The 18,998-nt window shown below is 40.3% G+C and overlaps 1 protein-coding gene across 2 annotated transcripts in view; it reads left to right on the top strand.

Moving 5' to 3' along the window:
- Positions 1–18,998, top strand: part of DYNC2H1 (dynein cytoplasmic 2 heavy chain 1) — a 324,085-nt gene that overhangs the window by 60,893 nt on the left and 244,194 nt on the right. For both annotated transcript variants that reach the window (XM_039221130.1, XM_039221131.1), the window contains exons 35-40: positions 5,555–5,778; positions 6,504–6,619; positions 9,235–9,434; positions 10,648–10,912; positions 13,969–14,176; positions 17,245–17,374. In XM_039221130.1, the coding sequence (XP_039077061.1) occupies positions 5,555–5,778; positions 6,504–6,619; positions 9,235–9,434; positions 10,648–10,912; positions 13,969–14,176; positions 17,245–17,374 (1,143 nt within the window). The remainder of the gene's footprint in view (positions 1–5,554; positions 5,779–6,503; positions 6,620–9,234; positions 9,435–10,647; positions 10,913–13,968; positions 14,177–17,244; positions 17,375–18,998) is intronic.

Genomic DNA, 18,998 nt, shown 5'->3' on the forward strand with positions numbered 1-18,998 from the left:
AAACCTATCAGAGTGGTGACAGACCTATCTACTGAAACTTGGCAGGCCAGAAAGAAATGGCAGGAGATCTTCAATGTGATGAACAGTAAAAATATGCAGCCAAGTATCCTCTACCCAGCAAGCCTGTCATTCAAAATAGAAGGAGAGATAAAAACCTTTCCAAATAAACAGAAATTGAAAGAATTTGTCACCACGAAGCCAGCCCTACAAGAAATCCTGAGGGGGATGCTCTGAAGGAAAGGTTGCAAGGAACAAAGATACCAGAGACACCCCCACAAACATGAACCTTACAAAAGATACAAAGACTCTAAACCCACATATTTCAATAATAACACTGAATGTAAATGGGCTGAATGCTCCAATCAAAAGACATAGGGTAGCAGAATGGATAAAAAAAAAAAAAAATCCATCTATATGCTGTCTACAAGAAACTCATTTTAGACTGGAAGATACCTTCAGGTTAAAAGTAAGGGGATGGAGAAATATATATCATACTACAGGAAATGAAAAGAAAGCCGGAGTAGCGATACTTATATCAGACAAACTGGACTTTAAATTAAAGACAATCACAAGAGATGAAGAAGGGCACTACATAATAATTACAGGGTCCATCCATCAGGAAGAACTAACAATCATAAGTGTCTACGCACTGAATATGGGAGCACCTAAATATCTAAAACAATCACAAACAGAAACAAGCTTATAGATAAGAATGTGCTAATAGCAGGGGACTTCAATACTCTGCTTATAGCAATGGATAGGTCAACCAGACAGAAAATCACTAAAGAAATAATGGACTTGAAAGACACATTGGACCAGATGGATCTGACAGATTCATTCAGAACTTTACATCCTGAGGCCAGGGAATTTACTTTCTTCTCAAGTGCGCATGGCACATTCTCCAAGATAGATCACATACTGGGACATAAGGCAGCACTCAATAAGTATAAAAGAATCGAGATCATACCATGCACACTGTCAGATCATAATGCTTTGAAACTTGAAATCAATCATAGGAAGAAGTCTGGAAAACCTCCAAAAACATGGAGGTTAAAGAACACCCTTCTAAAGAATGAATGGGCCAATCAGGCAGTTAGAGAAGAAATTAAAAAATATATGGAAACAAATGAAAATGAAAACAACAATTCAAATCTATGGGATGCGGCCAAGGCAGTCCTAAGAGGAAAGTACATTGCTCTCCAGGCCTATTTCAAGAGATTAGAAAAAGCGCAAGTCCAAAATCTAACAGCTCACCTAAAGGAACTAGAGGCAGAGCAACAAGAACGCCTAGAGGGAGAACAACAAGAACGCCCTAAACCCAGTAGAAGAAGAGAAATAGTAAAAATTAGAGCATAAATAAACAACATAGAGACCAAAGAAACAATTGAACAGATCAATGAAACCAAGAGTTGGTTACTTGAAAAAATCAACAAAATTGACAAGCCTTTAGCCAGACTTATCAAAAAGAAAAGAGAGAGCACCATAGTAGACAAAATTATGAATGAAAGTGGACTTACTACAACCAGCCCCTCAGAAATACAAGCAGTTATCAGGGAATACTATGAAAAATTATATGCCAACAAATTGGACAACTTAGAAGAAATGGACAAATTCCTAAACACACTCACTACCAAAATCACACGGGAAGAAATAGAAAACCTGAACAGACCCGTAACAAGTGAAGAAATCGAATCAGTGATCAAAAGTCTCCCAACACGTAAGAGCCCTGGACCTGATGGCTTCCCTGGGGAATTCTACCAGACATTTAAAACAGAATTAATCCGAATTCTTCTCAAGCTATTCCAAAAAATCGAAATCGAAGGAAAACTCCCAGATTCATTTTATGAAGCCAGCATCACTCTGACTCCCAAGCCAGACAGAGATCCAGCAAAAAAAGAGAACTGCAGGCCAATATCCTTGATGAATACGGATGCAAAAATCCTCAACATTCCTTGCAAATAGAATCCAGCAGCACATAAAAAGAATCATCCACCAAGATCAAATGGGATTCATTCCTGGGTTACAGGGCTGGTTCAACTTTTGCAAATCAATTAATGTGATACATCACATCAATAAAAGAAAAGATAAGAACCATATGATCCTGTGAGTAGATGCAGAAAAAGCATTTGACAAAATACAGCATCCTTTCTTAATAAAGACTCCAGAGAAAGTCGGGATAGAAGGAACCTACTTAAACATCATCAAAGCCATCTATGAGAAGCCTTCAGGTAATATCATCCTCAGTGGGGAAAAACTAAGAGCTTTCCCCTGAGATCAGGAACACGACAGGGATGTCCACTCTCACCAGTGCTGTTTAACATAGTGCTGGAAGTCTTAGCATCAGCTGTCAGACAACAAAAGGAAATCAAAGGCATCAGAATTGGCAAAGAGGAAGTCAAACTTTCGCTCTTCGCAGATGACATGATACTCTACATCGAAAACCCGACAGACTCCACCAGAAGCCTACTAGAACTGATCCAAGAATTCAGCCAAGTTGCAGGGTACAAAATCAACGTACAGAAATCGGTTGCATTTTTATGCACCAACAATGAAGCAACAGAAAGAGAAACCAAGAAACGGATCCCATTCACAGTTGCACAAAAATCCATAAAATACCTAGGAATAAACCTAACCAAGGATACAAGAGATCTGTATGATGAAAACTATAGAAAACTTACGAAGGAAATTGAAGAAGACACAAAGAAATGGAAAAACGTTCCATGCTGATGGATAGGAAGAATAAATATAGTTAAGATGTCATTACTACCCAAAGCTATCTACACATTCAATGCAATTCCAATCAAAATTGTACCAGCATACTTCTCAAAACTAGAACAAACTGTACTAAAATTTGTATGGAACCACAAAAGACCCCAAATAGCCAAAGTAATACCTAACAATAAAACCAAAACGGGAGGCATCACCATCCCAGACTTCAGCCTCTACTACAAAGCTGTCATCATCAAGACAGTATGGTCTTGGCACAAAAACAGACACATAGACCAATGGAACAGAATTGAGAACTCAGATTTAGACCCAAAAGTATACAGCCAACTGATCTTTGACAAAGCAGGAAAGAGTATCCAATGGAAAAAAGACAGTCTTTTTAACAGATGGTGTTGGGAGAACTGGACAGCAACATGCAGAAGAATGAAACTAGATCATTTTCTCACACCATGCACAAAAATCAACTCAAAATGGATAAAGGACCTGAACGTGAGACAGGAAACTATCAACACCCTAGAGGAGAAAGCAGGAAACAACCTCCTTGACCTCCACCGCAGCAACTTCTTACTTGACACATCCCCAAAAGCAAGGGAATCAAGAGCAAAAATAAACTGTTGGGACCTCATCAAGATTAAAAGCTTCTGCACAGCCAAGGAAACAACCCAGAAAATTAATAGGCAACCAACGGAATGGGAAAAGATAGTTGCAAATGACATATCAGATAAAGGGTTAATATCCAGAATCTATAAGGAACTCACCAAACTACACGCCCGAAAAACAAACAACCCAGTGAAGAAATGGGCAGAAGACATGAACAGACACTTCTCCAAAGAGGACATCCAGATGGCCAACAGACACATGAAACGATGCTCAGCATCCCTCCTCATCAGGGAAATACAAATCAAAACCACACTGAGATACCACCTCACGCCAGTCAGAGTGGCTAAAATGAGCAAATCAGAGAACTCTAGATGCTGGCGAGGATGTGGAGAAACGGGCACCCTCCTACACTGTTGGTGGGAATGTAAACTGGTACAGCCCCTCTGGAAAACAGTGTGGAGGTTCCTCAGGAAACTAACAATAGAACTCCCCTATGACCCAGCAATAGCACTGCTAGGAATTTACCCAAGGGATACAGAAATGCTGAGGCATAGGAGCACATGTACCCCAATGTTCATAGCAGCACTCTCCACAATAGCTAAAACATGGAAAGAGCCTAAGTGTCCATCAACAGATGAATGGATCAAGAAGATGTGGTTTATCTATACCATGGAATACTACATGGCAATGAGAAACAATGAAATCTGGCCATGTGTAGCAACATGGATGGACCTTGAGGGTGTTATGCTGAGCGAAATAAGTCAGGCAGAGAAGGACAAATATCATATGTTTGCACGTATAGGAGGATTAGGAGGAACTTGACGGAGGAACAAGGGGGAGAAGAAGGGCGGAAATGGTGGTGGAAAGGGAGAGAGGCAAACCATGAGAGACTCTTGAATGCTGACAAAAACTGAGGACTGATGGATGTGGGGGGGAGGAGGGATGGGCATGGAGTAGGGCACTTGTGGGGATGAGCACTGGGTGTTATGTGGAAACTAATTTGACTATTTGTAAAAAAAAAAAAAAAAAAAAAGACCTGACATAAGGCTGGAACCCATGAACTGTGCGATCATGACTTGAGCTGAAGTCGGACTCTCAACTGATTGAGCCCCCCAGGCGCCCCTTTAATCAATATTCTCTATGAATCTTAGAAAAGTAAGCACTTAGCTCTTTTGCTCGTCCTCACTTTTCCCCAGAGGAGATCCACGCTCACGTCAGGAGAGCGTGAATGGATGCCTGTGGAAGCGTAGACCTGATAACGCTGAAAGTCGGGAGCCGTGCAGTTACACGCTGAGCCACTCGGCGTCTTTCCGGTGCAGGTTTCTCAGGGTGGGGCGAGGAAGGAAGGGCGGTTCTCAGTTATAACAGGTTATTCATGTGATGCTTAAAATCTTCATAAAGAAAAGAGAGACCATTATGTTTCTTTACACCATCATGGTTTATGTTTTTCCACACCCCGTGATTTTTCTCCTCTCCTCTGTCCTTGCTCCCTGTCTACACTAACCTGCTCACTTGCCGGGCCGTGTCCCTCTTGGCCCCTCTGTTACAGTTTAGCCCTTCCTCTGCGCGCTTGTCGCTGGCCTTAAACACCACTGTATCTTGTTCTCTTTAATAGTATGTCGTGTGTAACAATATTAGAATATTTGATGTAGTTAAAGCATATGCAGACCTTGTCTTCACTTACCTTTCCAATCACTGCTCTTGCTCCTTTGTGTCCTTTATAGCCAGATTTGTTTACTCTAGGTGTTTCTACTTAATTCCCCATTCGCTGTTTACATTCTGAGTTAGCTTTCAGTGTGCTGTTGAAAATGCTCCTACTAGGTGCTCTCATGATACCCTGCTTTGCCTGGTTAAAGCATCAGTCACACTGAGATTGCTTATAGACCGTAAGCTGCAGGAGGATATAAACCGTTATTTACCTTAGGTCAGAGTTGTGTTGTTTTCTGATACAAGGAGGCTTGTAGTAAACACAGAAAGGAGCAGATGCTCAAGTGAGTTACCACCAACTAACTTTCTGCCTCACAGACTGGATTATAAAGTGCCTCTGTAAATGGAGTAGTTCCCAAGGAGGTTATTGTATGTTGAGCAGGGAGCTCCTTAGCTCATTAGCAGTTACTTTTCACTGAGTTCAAAGATCTGTGTGTAAAGCGTGTACAGTAAAATTTCGTGGGCCATGTATTTTATAGTTATATATCCTTGATGCCCATATTGTAAATTAATATTTCAGGTGGAAATCAATTCGAATTCTGGGATTTTTATCACCATGAATCCTGCTGGAAAAGGTTATGGAGGAAGACAGAAGCTGCCTGACAATCTTAAACAGCTTTTCCGGCCAGTAGCCATGTCTCGCCCGGACAACGAGCTCATTGCGGAAGTCATTCTCTATTCGGAGGGCTTCAAAGAGGCCAAAGTCCTGGGCAGAAAATTGGTAGCTGTCTTCAATCTATCGAGGTGAGTTTTTCTGTGTTAAGTATTTGTATAGTTTTTGGCTCCAATGATTCATTATGACTATTTTTCATGTTTGTCCAATTTATTGAGTTAGTGATTTTCATATTGGTGATTGTATTGTACTTAAGGTGTCAGTAGGGAAGATTTTCGTTTGAATAATGAAACCTCTGACTCAAAACTACTTGTTCCTTAAATACTATTAATTTGATCTGACTTCCTTTCTGCAAAAATATCTTTATTGGGGTGCTCCAGCTAAATGATGCTAATTGAAGAAATAATTAGACTCCTCAAAACCTGTTCTTTGGAGGGAATTTCCCATAGTTTTTCTCATGTCTTATTCTAGTAATAGTGATGAGGATCTGTCTTCTTTGGGCATCCTAGCTCTCTGTTCATGTTAATACTTAGGAGAGAGCTGGGGTTCTGGAAACTGAGGGTCGCAGGGTTGGAGTAGAGACTTTAGGGGTAAAGGTAATAGGCACTTGTCATTTCGTGTCTTCATTAAGGTGGTTCTCCAAGTCATGACAGGTTTGTCCTGATTCTTGGGAATCATCCGTCTTCATCACTTTACTGGAGTCATCGTTTCCTGTGATGGTTCCTTTATATAAACTAATAGAATATCAGTACTCATTTCTCTGTGTCAGTAGTTATGTTCTGTATCTCTTTAAATATGATGAAAAGAATAAATTCTTCTAGCTATCTGTGCTTTGTGATTTCCATTTCTCTTTAAGGGAACTTTTGACGCCCCAGCAGCATTACGACTGGGGTTTGCGAGCCTTGAAGACGGTTCTTCGAGGAAGTGGAGGTCTTCTTAGACAGCTGCGGAGAGCTGGCGGTAAACACAACGGTGGGGCCCGTGATTCAGATGTGATCTTAGGTTTTAAAATAAACTTTAATTTAGAATGGTTTTAGATCTGTAGAAAAGCTCTAAATACAGTAAAGATGGTTTTGAATCCCCAGCCCTGTTTCTCCTGTTGTTACTGTCTTTCGTTAACATACTGCATTTATTGCAGCTAGTGGTCCATACTGTATTCATGTTTTCTCTAGTTCTTACCCAGTGTCTCATAACTTTGAAATGTGATTAGATACTAAACAGTTGTGATATGTAGAGGTATAGTCTCGTCCACTTCTCCTCTATCCTTGATGTCTATTAGAATCACCTAGAGGCTTGTTAAAGCCACTGGTGTTGGATCCTCACTCTGAGCTTCCTGATTCTGTAGGTCTGGAGCAGAGCCTGAGAATTTCACTTGTCTGAAAACGAGAACAGAAATCGTAGGAATACATAGGGATTTTCTCTCTATCTCTTTTTTTTTTTTCCCAAGTTTATTATTTGAGAGAGTAAGAGTGTGTGTGAACAGGGGAAGGGACAGGGGATGGGAAGAGAGCATCCCAAGCAGGTTCCATGCTGTCAGCATAGAGCCTGATGTAGGGCTTGAACTCATAAACTGTGAGATCATGACTTGAGCTGAAACCAAGAGTTGGATACACAACCAACTGAGCTACCCAGGCACCCTGGGGTGATTTTCTCTTTCAAAGAGATAGCATACCAAGCAAAATCATCCTTAAAAAAAATTTTTTTACGATTACAAAAAAAAACCCTTTTAGCCTTAAAATAATCTTAGATTTACAGTGAAGTTGCATAGATAGCGTTCCCATTGTTTTGTCTTATTTACTGTGGTACATTTGTCAACACTTGGAAACCGAGGCTTGTCTATTCATATTAACTAACCTCCAGACTTGATGTGATTTTCACTTGTTTAATCATTAATGTCCTCTTTCTGTTTGAGGATCGAAACTAGGGCGCCTCAGTGCATTTAGTTGTCATGTCTCCGTAGTCTCAGCTCTGTGACCCTTTCTCAGTGTGTTTCCATGACCCTCTCATTCTTCAAGAGCATTGGCCAGATGTCAGGTAGACTCTTCCTCAGTCTGAGTTTTTTGTGACGTTTTTCTCATGATTAGACTTGGTTGTCAGTATATGGAAGGAATTGCAGAGAGTGAAGGGCCTGTCGCATCTCATCACATCAGTGGGTACATAACGACTGCACGACTTTTCTGGTGATGTTCACCTTCATTGATTATTTTGGTACTGGCCAGGTTTCTCCACTGTAATAGTAACTGTGCAGTTACTGTCTCCCATTTCCCCTCTCTACTCTTCGGAAGCTAGTCACTGAGTGGGGCTCCCCTTCTGAGTGGGTGGCAAGGATTAAACTAGCTCTTTTAGAGTGTCTGCAGATATTATTTGAAACTCTTATGTAATAAGATTTGTCTCTTCCCTGTGTATATATTCATTAAATCAGCTGTTCAGATCAGTATGGACTTATGATATTTTATTGTACTTTACCACCTTTTTTCCCCATTTATATAAAATAAATGATTCCCCCCCCCCCCCATTGGATGTGTGCCTTCATGAAAGTCTGACTGTTCAGCTCTTCAGGTGCTAATAAGACTAAATGAAAACACTGAAAATTAGCATAGAAAAAGGGACCATGTGAAATTATCTTTTTGGACTTAAAATGATCAAAGTCTACATATTGAAAAAGGAAGTTGCTTTAGGTCTCTTAGTGGGTTGCATTTGCCAGGGAAGATAGACATTTGGTGAGTTAATTAAATTGCTGTTTTTCTGTTGTCTGTCTCTGCTGATTTTTAAGACTTATTGAAACCTATAGTATTCAGAATGGCTTATTAATGAGTCCAGTACTTAAAATTAACTCCAGTTTGGCCATGCTTCTTTGTGTGCACTTAAACATGGGAATATGAAGCAATTTTGGAGAAATATCAGACTAAAAGATAGTTTCTTGTCTTCATAGATATGTGTTATCAATCAGCTAATTATTATCCTTGAAAAAATAAGAATCTGGCAGTGATATTAGCATTTATATTTGTTTAAGGGATGGCTTATGAACAGTTTTGAGTAAAGCTGATGACAGATTATTGCTCAGCTTGTTAGGTTTTAGTTTCAGGACTTAATATCTCTGGGAGGCCAGCGCTGGGAGGCACCTGAGTCTGGAATTCATCACTGATCTGGGTGTGAATCCCCAGCTCTAATGCTGTTGTGCTTTTGCAGGTAAAGCGCTTAAACCCTTAGAGATTTGATATTCTCATATATAAAGTCAGAGTAAAAATGACAGTACTTCTTACTTGATCACATAAAAGTGGTAAGTTTTATACAAATATAAGTGATAATGATTGTTATTAAAGTCTGGGAACCCTGGGACTCCAATTCTACAGAAAAGAGTCCAGAGCTGCAAATAGAGGGATCTTTATTCCTCAGTGGACAAAAGATGGTAAGTAAGGTGAGCTTGCTAGTTCTGTGGAAGCATATGGCTTTAAATGTTTCTAAGTTCTCCCGCGTCTATTTCATTACTAATGATGCATATCATGGCTCTCAACAACTGTTTTTACAGTCACTAAAACTTTGTAAAGTCAGTAACTGACAATTTTTAAATGAAACTTTTTCTCTAGTTGATGAAAGTCATATTGTGGTACAAGCACTGAGGCTTAATACGATGTCCAAGTTTACATTTGCTGATTGCACACGGTTTGACGCACTGATTCAAGATGTGTTTCCTGGGATTAAGTTTAAAGAAGTAGAGTACGATGAGCTGACTTCTGCATTACGGCATGTCTTCGAGGAGGCCAATTATGAAATCATACCAAATCAGGTGCCTGTCAATATTTTATAATATATTGATCCTTTCTCACAGTTAATTGCCTTCCCTGATCTGAGTCCAGATTAGGTGTGCTTACTGGGTATTTTCATTACTTCTATTATGTGTGCTTACTAATGCTTAATTGTGTTTTTGACTAGTACTGATTTTCCCTACGAGACAGTGGTGTTCATAGAAGGTGGAATCCGTGTCTGATTTTGCTCAGTATTTTACTCCTAGTCCCTTTTACAGAGCCTGGAATAGTAAATTATTATTATTATTTTAATGTTTATTTATTTTTGAGAGACAGACACAGTGTGAGTGGGGGAGGGGCAGAGAGAGAGACGCACAGAATCTGAAGGAAGCTGCAGGCTCCAACCTGTCGGCACAGAGCTTGACATGGGGCTTGAACCTACAAACTGTGAGATCATGAATGACCTGAGCTGAAGTCAGATGCTTAACTGACTCAGCCACCCAGACACCCCAGCCTGGCACCTAATTTTGATAATTGATTACATGTGATCTAGTTTTACTTTGATGATTTCTTAGGAGAAATTCTTTTTAGTAGCTTTTTTATGTAGCACAAGTACGTGTTCAAAATGAACATTTTTCCCTCAAGTTTTCTCTCTCTCTCTCTGTCTTTCTTTGAGAGATATAGGACACAAATGCATGCATCAACAAGTGAATAAAATAATGAATATATTTGAATGAATGAGTGAAGAGAAGAAAATAATGAACATGTTATATTGCCAAAGAACTTAGGAAGCATACTTGTTTCTCTTAAAGAAATACTGGATTTATGGGGCGCCTTGGTGGCTTAGTCGGTTAAGTGTCCGACTTTCGCTTAGGTCATGATCTCGCGGTTCGTGGGTTCGAGCCCTGCGTCGGGCTCTGTGCTGACTGCCGGCTCAGAGCCTGGAGCCTATTTCAATCTGTGACTCCCTCTCTCCCTGACCCTCCCCTGCTCATGCTGTCTCTCTCTCCTAGAAATAAATAAAACATTAAAAAAAAAAAATTAAAAAAAAAAAAAAGAAATACTGGATTTAAAGATCACACTGTAAATCTGTTCAGATCTATTTAGGTGTTCTCTTACTTAAGGTTGTATCTTCCATTGAAGAAACCAAAGGCTTAATTTTATGTGTGGGATAGGACAGTTGTTAGAATGAGAAGAGGACTGTGCGTGGTCATGGTCTGTCAGTCATGAGCAAACATGTCTCCTTTCTACTAGATCAAGAAGGCTTTAGAATTGTACGAGCAGTTACGCCAGAGGATGGGAGTGGTCATTGTTGGTCCAAGCGGCGCTGGAAAATCAACTCTCTGGAGAATGTTAAGGGCAGCACTTTGTAGAATTGGCAGAGTGGTGAAACAGTACACCATGAACCCCAAAGCCATGCCCAGACATCAGTTGTTAGGCCACATTGACATGGACACGCGGGAATGGTCTGATGGTGTTTTGACCAACAGTGCTCGCCAGGTCGTTCGGGAACCTCAAGGTCTGTGTGTATCCTGTGACTCCGTGCAGAATTGTCTTTACTGCTGTCCTTGTCAAGTCTTACATGTAACCGTAAACTGCCTTATAAATGATGTTCTTTGGTTTTGTTTCAGAGGGGCCTGACGTGTGCCATCACGTTGATCTGTACGCTGTAGGAGCTTCTGTTAGAATAGAAACTCAGAGTAGTCTGGGTGAGGGGTGATTCACAACTACATTAAGATGCTGAAACAATATAAAATCTTTGCTAGGTTAATATCTTAGTGCCTCATAAATAAGCAAGATGACAAATTTTTATTTGGGGTTAAAATATGTGTGTGCGTGTGTGTGTGTGTGTGTGTGAATGAATACTTTTCACTCACTAATTTGAATACAGTGCTTGAATAACTTTGAAAATTTGTTAAACTGTAGACTTCCTGGTCTCAATTTTTTGGCTTGAGATTTAAAAGAATTTTTGGCCAGAGTCTGGGAAGACTCCCTGGTTTTTGTAGGCTGTAATTAAATCACCAGTCATTTTTCTAAGCCCATGAGTAAAATGTTTAGAACTTCTGTGAGACTGGAAGAGACTTTAATGAGGTTTTTCATTTTCACTGTAGTTAATAATGTCACATTTGGTCAAATCCAGACATGGCCTGTATTTACTTGTCACCTTTTTATTTTATTTATTTTTTTTCTTTTTTCTTTTTTTAGTTTATTGTCAAGTTGGTTTCCATGTAACACCCAGTGGTCATCCCTGCAAGTGCCCTCCTCCGTGCCCATCTCCCCCCTCCCCTCTCCCGCCACCCCCATCAGTCCTCAGTTTGTTCTCGGCATTCAAGAGTCTCTCATGGTTTGCCTCCCTCCCTCTCCCCAATGTTTTCCCCCTTCTCTCCCACGGTCCTCTGTTAAGTTCCTCCTAATCCACCTATACGTGCAAACATATGGTATCTTTCCTTCTCTGCCTGACTTATTTCACTCAGCATAACACCCTCAAGGTCCATCCATGTTGCTACACAGGCCAGATTTCATTCTTTCTCATTGCCATGTAGTATTCCGTCATATAGATTGCCGGAGGCTGTGCCGGCTCCGACAGGTCCCGGGGTCCCTGAAGGATGGACGGTGTTGGCGAAAGAATGAGAGAGCCCCGAGAGTCTTTCTGATCACCAGGCAGGCATCTCTGTCCTGTCGGTTTTAGTGTCTATATTTAAAAGTTCAGCAACAAAATGAAGTCAAAGAAAAGAATTTCTTAAAATGGGAGGCCATTTATGATATCAATTGCAGAATTATTCCGACCAAGGAAATAACAGAATGTTCTTAGTGAAAAACAGGATAACATATAAGTTAAATTGTATATAGATGAGCTAGGAGTTATTCTGTCTGGCTCTCAAGAGGATGAATGTTTCTGAATTGGTTTATTTGTGGAAACTACCATGGGGGCCCTAAATTTGTCAGTCTTTGCACCTGGGTTTATGTTTTAGCTATTCTTATCTATCCTCATCCCAGTTGCCAGTGTAAGGGAGGGTGTTTGTGGAATGCAGGCCTTGAGGAAGAGGCTGCCATGCTTCACCAATTAGCAAAGATATATGTAGTAACTGTGTTCTGCCCTTAACCCCAAAATAGGCTCTTTGTCTCAGGGCCAGGCTCAATTGTAACTCTTGTGTTTTTAACCCCCTTTATTATGCAAGTCTTGGGTCTGCAAGGCCCATAGGAAGAGCCTTTTGACAATCATCCATAGAGCTTTCATCTAAAATCTCTTTTGTAAAGGCAGGAATATGCTTTTCCTTATGAGGTATCTGTGTTCAGAATATGGGTCTGATATGGAATATTGTGAGGCCTGGTCAATACCAGCAGGCTCATTTCCAACATGAGCCAGTAGTAGCAGAAAGAGATACCAGTTTTCATTTCTCATGGCAGGAGCTGCAAACACTGCCATTTCCTTGCTGTGACTGCCATCCAGAGAGGCCGGTGCGGCTCCCGGCAATAGATAAACCACATCTTCTTGATCCATTCGTCTGTTGATGGACACTTAGGCTCTTTCCATGGTTTGGCTATTGTTGAGAGTGCTGCTGTGAACATTGGGGTCCATGTGCCCCTGTGCATCAGCACTCCTGTATCCCTTGGGTAAACAGACACATGAAACGATGCTCAGCGTCCCTCCTCATCAGGGAAATACACATCAAAACCACACTGAGATACCACCTCACGCCGGTCAGAGTGGCTAAAATGAGCAAATCAGAGAACTCTAGATGCTGGCGAGGATGTGGAGAAACGGGCACCCTCCTCCACTGTTGGTGGGAATGTAAACTGGTGCAACCCCCCTGGAAGCCAGTGTGGAGGTTCCTCAAAAAATGAACACTAGAACTCCCCTGTGACCCTGCAATAGCACTGCTGGGAATTGACCCAAGGGATATAGCAGTACTTGTCACCCTTTTATTGGTGGTAGTTTCTTCTTTGACGGTTTCAAACGTCCAAGCTCAACTTGAAACCACTCTCAGCTTAGGAAGGATGGATTTAAAAAAAAGTTTTGTCTCTGAAAAGACCTCTGTACACAGCACTGCTTCTCCCTTTTGAGGTCTCTTTTTTATATATCAAAGGAGTTAGGGGAGTTTTGTATTTCTCAGGTAGGACGCTGAAGTGGGTTTCCTGTGTTTTGTAGGAGATATGTTACACCGCAGGCCCCTGCCCATTCTTATGGCGGGCTGGGCGGCAGGCTGTGGGGAGTGCCTCCCACGCTCACCGCTCAGGTCACACCCACGCCCAGCACGCCATCTGTGCTCTAGCGACACTCAAGTTGTGTACGTTGATGGTGAGGAGAGCGTTACCACACGGACGTGACCGAGTCTCCGGCACCTGAGCCGGGAGCGCCTGTGGGCGTGCAGCCTCCGCACGGTGGTGGTGCGCACTCGCGTGGACAGTGTCCGCGTGCTCACCTCGCGCTCTTGCTGCTCACACGCACCGATAAAAAATTATACTGACTGGACGTTTCCTCTAAAGAGGAGGATAATTGTTTTATTCCTCATCTTTAATTGCTGTCACTGCATGTATTTTTGTTTGACCTCTGCGTTTTTGTTTTGAAAGCAGATGTCAGCTCATGGATAATATGTGATGGTGATATTGACCCTGAATGGATAGAATCTCTGAATTCTGTCCTGGATGACAATCGACTACTCACTATGCCCAGTGGAGAAAGGATTCAATTCGGCCCAAATGTTAACTTTGTGTTTGAAACTCATGATTTAAGTTGTGCCTCGCCAGCTACAATATCTAGAATGGGAATGATCTTTCTTAGGTAAACCATAAGGGCATTTGGGGGTAGGACATTCTTCAGTTATTAGTTGATTTCATAGCTAAGTGAAATAAGTGTTGTATGAATAATGTATAAATATGTGTTTTCCTCATTTTTGATTAACTTCTTTTATTGCTGGATTTTAATTCATTCAGGGAGTTTTTGTTTTATCGCAGTTAAATTGTTTGAGCAGTTCAGTCATAGTACATTTACTAAATAATTTTGTTTGCTTAAGTGAAAAAGTGAGTATTTAATTTGTTTCGTTTTCTCTCTTGTTTTTTTAAAGTTTATTTATTTTTGAGAGAGACAGAGACAGCACAAGTTGGGGGAAGGGCAGAGAGAGAGAAAATCCCAAGTAGGCTATGCACTATCAGTGAAGATCCCAGTGTGGGGGTCGAACTCATGAATGTGCAAGATACGACCTGAGCTGATACCAAGAGTCATACCCTGAGCCACCCAGGTGCCACCTCCTCCCCATTTTTAAAAAATATTTTCCCTCTTTTTAAAAAGTTGATGTATTTTGAGAGAGAGTACAAGTTGGAGAGGGCCAGAGAGAGAAAGGAGGAGAGAGAATCCCAAGCAGGCTCTGTGCTATCACTGTAGAGCCTGACTTGGGGCTCAATCTCATGACTGTGAAGTCATGACCTGAGCTGAAACCAAGAGTTGGATGCCCAGCTGAGTGAGCTACCCAGGCGCCCCATTATTACTTTTATTTAAATGTTACAATTAAGTGAGAAAAGTGAACGTACTGGATATGAGCTAGAGGCTAATAATCTAAAACTGAGTAGTGATATTTTTATCAAAGATCTTAGATTTGTAGAATTTTAGGGCTATCCTAGGATGAATAGGTCCTGTGGTGCAACCTTTCATCTCACAAATTGGAAACTTCCTCACTTAATGTTGGCTTTCTTCCTCAGTGTGTTAGGAAGAGTCATAGAGAGCAAATATGAAGAATTGGCTAATATTAGAACCATGTCCAGGAGTCACATACCAAAATGTCAGCATTGCTGCCAATTTCATTTTCCAAAATGAGTTATTAGAGAGCTTTCTTTTGCTTTTTGAATTGACATTTTAGAACTTGATACTTTTCAGTCTTTATAAAGTGCCCTACTCTTTTTGGGTCATTTCAAGCCATTTTTGGCATTGACACATGGTGTTATCCAGTGGGTTCAGATGGCTTCCAAAATTAACTGCTTACTTCTTTGATAGTTTTGTAGGGAATATTTATATTAAATAGTCATGAACTATAGTTAATATTTTTAGGTATTACTAAATATGAAACATTGTGTTCATTTTTATTTTTATTAAAAAATTTTTAATGTTTTATTTATTTCTGAGAGAGAGAGGGCGTGAGCAGGAGAGAATCAGAGAGAGAGGGAGACACAGAATCTAAAACAGGCTCCAGGCTCTAAGCTGTTAGCACAGAGCCCGATGTGGGACTCGAACCCACGAACCGTGAGATCATGACCTGAGCTGAAGTCAGATGCTTAACCGACTGAGCCATCCAGGTGCCCCAGAAACATTGTGTTTATAACTTTTGTATTAGTATTTCACACAACTTCTCATTATTCTACATTCTTAGTAAGTTTGTGAGAAAAAATATGATAAAAGGCAAGTTTTTAAATAATTGTTAAAATATTTATTGAATGCCTATTAAATATATGGTCTCAAGTCAGGCATTTTAGGAGACACAGAGCAAGAAAGGGGTAAAGCTCACCCTTTCAGAGGGTTGTCTTTATTGAGTATCCCTTCACGTGTAGGAGATAAAGTAAATGTGACAACAGTGATGGCTAGCTCAGGATGGGATATACATGAAGTAGGTTGTCAGGGGAGTGCCATGGGTATTTGCAGAAAAGAAGGCCACACACTGCTTCACCGGATTTGAAAATGGTTGGTGAACCTCATATCATTTGTGCATAAGGAGCATACATGATTAAGTGTAAAATACAAGCACATGCTGACGTTTTTGGCCTTCCTGCTTTTGATTACCTTGTACCTTGGTTTCAGATTTCATTTGTTTCTTCAGCAAATACTTGTTGAGCACTTGATATGTTCTAGGCCAAAGAAGGACCTTGTAGTAGTGAAAGAGAATGCCATGAACTATGCTGGGCCGGCTGGTATAAAGCAGGGTGGTCTTCAACAGACCAAGACCTGCGGCTGCCATAGGCCCGCGCAGACACCCTTGACGACAAAGTCTGTATTCTTCAGGGCTGTCAGGTCTGGTTTGTCTGATTGGAGCTGGTCCAATAGAATTTTGATGTTTACCTTGGATTATTCCATTTTTCTTTTCCTTTTCAGCCTGGATAGAAGCATGGAAGGAGGAATTCAAGAGTTCAGTATTTACTAGTGCTGCTACTAAACAGAAGTAGAGCATAGGAAGGAAGTGGCAAAATATTGAGCCCTTGTTCATTGTAAAATTATTAATCTAGGAGTTGTGTTTGCGATAATTTTTTATAATTCTTTAAACTATAATTTTTAATAAGATAGTGTTACATTTAATTCATTGGATGTGACTCATATATTTAGGTGCTTTGCTAGAAGAATCTTATTTTACTTCACGAGGATTTTTGAGTTTTAACTAGTGGTATGAGAATTTAGGTAGTTGGTCGTTTTTGGAATCGAGAAGAAAAAATATTTTTAAAACTCTGCTTTCAGATGCAGGTGTCCTTGAGCTCTACTGTGTGTTTGAATCACCCAGAGATTTACTTAGAGTGGAGTCTGAGATGGGACTTGGGATTCTGTTTCTTTGTTCCTAAGGGTTTAGATAAGGTTTTGGCTAACCTGCATATATGTATTTCTCTTTAATTTGTGTTTATAATATAGATGAAATTTATTTGCTTTATTTTACAGAAAATGACATATATCTGTAGGCACATATATGTATGGGTGTGTGTACGTGTAACTAAATATACACACACATAGACATACAGAAATAATTAAAATCAAGTCTTCCATATGAGCAGATACAACACCTGTGTAGAATAATGTGTACTGGAGCAGAAGTTAATTTTGAAAGCACACTGACAATGTCTTCCTAAATAATTTCTCACATGTTTGTTAAACTGTTTCAGCGATGAAGAGACAGATCTTAATTCTCTGATAAAATCTTGGTTGAAGAATCAGCCTTCTGATTATAGGAATAATCTTGAAAACTGGATTGGAGATTACTTTGAGAAGGCGTTGCAGTGGGTTCTGAAGCAGGTAAGGCAGCCATAATTTCATAATTCACCACTTAGGCAGGAAGAGCCATGATTGGAGTGTTGCTCAGAGAAGGCCTCTCAGTGGAACTCAGCGAGATGGTGGGGGTCCAGGGAGAGGTAGGTGTCCTCATTGCTGTCTTGCTCTGTATTGGCTTTTAACTTTTTATTATAGCCCTCTTTTTTTCCCTTCAATTTTTCATTTAAATTCTAGTTAGATAGCATACGGTGCAGTATTAGTTTCAGGAGTAGAATTCAGTGATTCATCACTTGCATACCACACTCAGTACTCATCACAAGTACCCTCTTTATTGCCTATCATCCATCCAGCCCATCCCCCACCCACCTTCCTCCATCAACCCTCAGTTTATTCTCTATTGTTAAGAGCCTCTTATGGTCTCTCTCTCTTTCAAATATATAAATAAACCTTAAAAAATTTTTAAAAGATTATTATGGTTTGTTTCCTCTTCTTTCCCTGCCTTTCCGTATATTCATCTGTCCTGTTTCTTCAATTCCACATAAGAGTGAAATCATATGGTCTGTGTCTTTCTCTGACTTATTTTGTTAGCATAATAAACTAGATCCATCCACATAATTTCAAATGGCAAGATTTCATTTGATGACCAAGTAATACTCCCATTATGTATATATACCACATTTTCTTTATCCAGTCATCTGTCCATGGACTTATGGGCTCTTTCCATACTTTGGGTATTGTTGATAGTGCTGCTCTAAACATTGGGGTACAAGTACCCTATTGAATCAGTATTTTTGTATCCTTTGTGTAAATACCTGGTAGTGCAATTGCTGGTTCGTAGGGTAGTTCTATTTTTAATTTTGAGAACCCTCTCTACTATTTTCCAGAGTGGCTGCACCAGCTTGCATTCCCACCATCAGTGCCAAAGAGATCCCCTTTCTCCGCATCTTCACCCACACCTGTTGTTGCCTGTGTGGTTAATGTTAGCCATTCTGACAGGTGTGAGGTGGTATCTCATTGTGGTTTTGGTTTGTATTTCTCAGATGATGAGCGATGTCGAGCACCTTTTCAGGTGTCTGTTAGCCATCTAATAGACACATGAATGTCTTCTTTGGAAAAGTATCCATGCATGTCTTCTGTCCATTTCTTTACTGAATTATTTGTTTTTTGGGTGTTGAGTTTGATAAGTTCTTTATAGATTTTGGATATGGACCCTTTATCTGATATGCCATTTGCAAATATCTTCTCCCATTCCATAGGCTGGATTTTAGTTTTCTGGATTGTTTCCGTCACTGTGCAGAAGTTTTTTATCTTGATGAGGTCACAGTACTTCATGTTTGCTTTTGTTTCTCTTGCCTCCAGAGATTTGTCGGGTAAGAAGTTGCCGTGGCCGAAGTCAAAGAGGTTGCTGCCTATGTTCTTCTTGAGGATTTGATGGTTTCCTGTATTACATTTAGATCTTTCATCCATTTTGAGTTTATTTTTGTGTATGGTGTAAGAAAGTGGTCCAGGTTCATTCTTTGGCATGTCTCTGTCCAGTTTTCTCAACATTTGCTGAAGAGACTCTTTTTTCCATTGTGTATTCTTTTCTGATTTGTTGAAGATAGTTGGCCATATAGTTGTCGGTCCATTTCTAGATTCTCTATTCTTT

This window comes from Hyaena hyaena, unplaced genomic scaffold (assembly GCF_003009895.1).
Source record: "Hyaena hyaena isolate Hyena2069 unplaced genomic scaffold, ASM300989v1 scaffold_947, whole genome shotgun sequence".
Taxonomy (NCBI): Eukaryota; Metazoa; Chordata; class Mammalia; order Carnivora; family Hyaenidae; genus Hyaena; species Hyaena hyaena.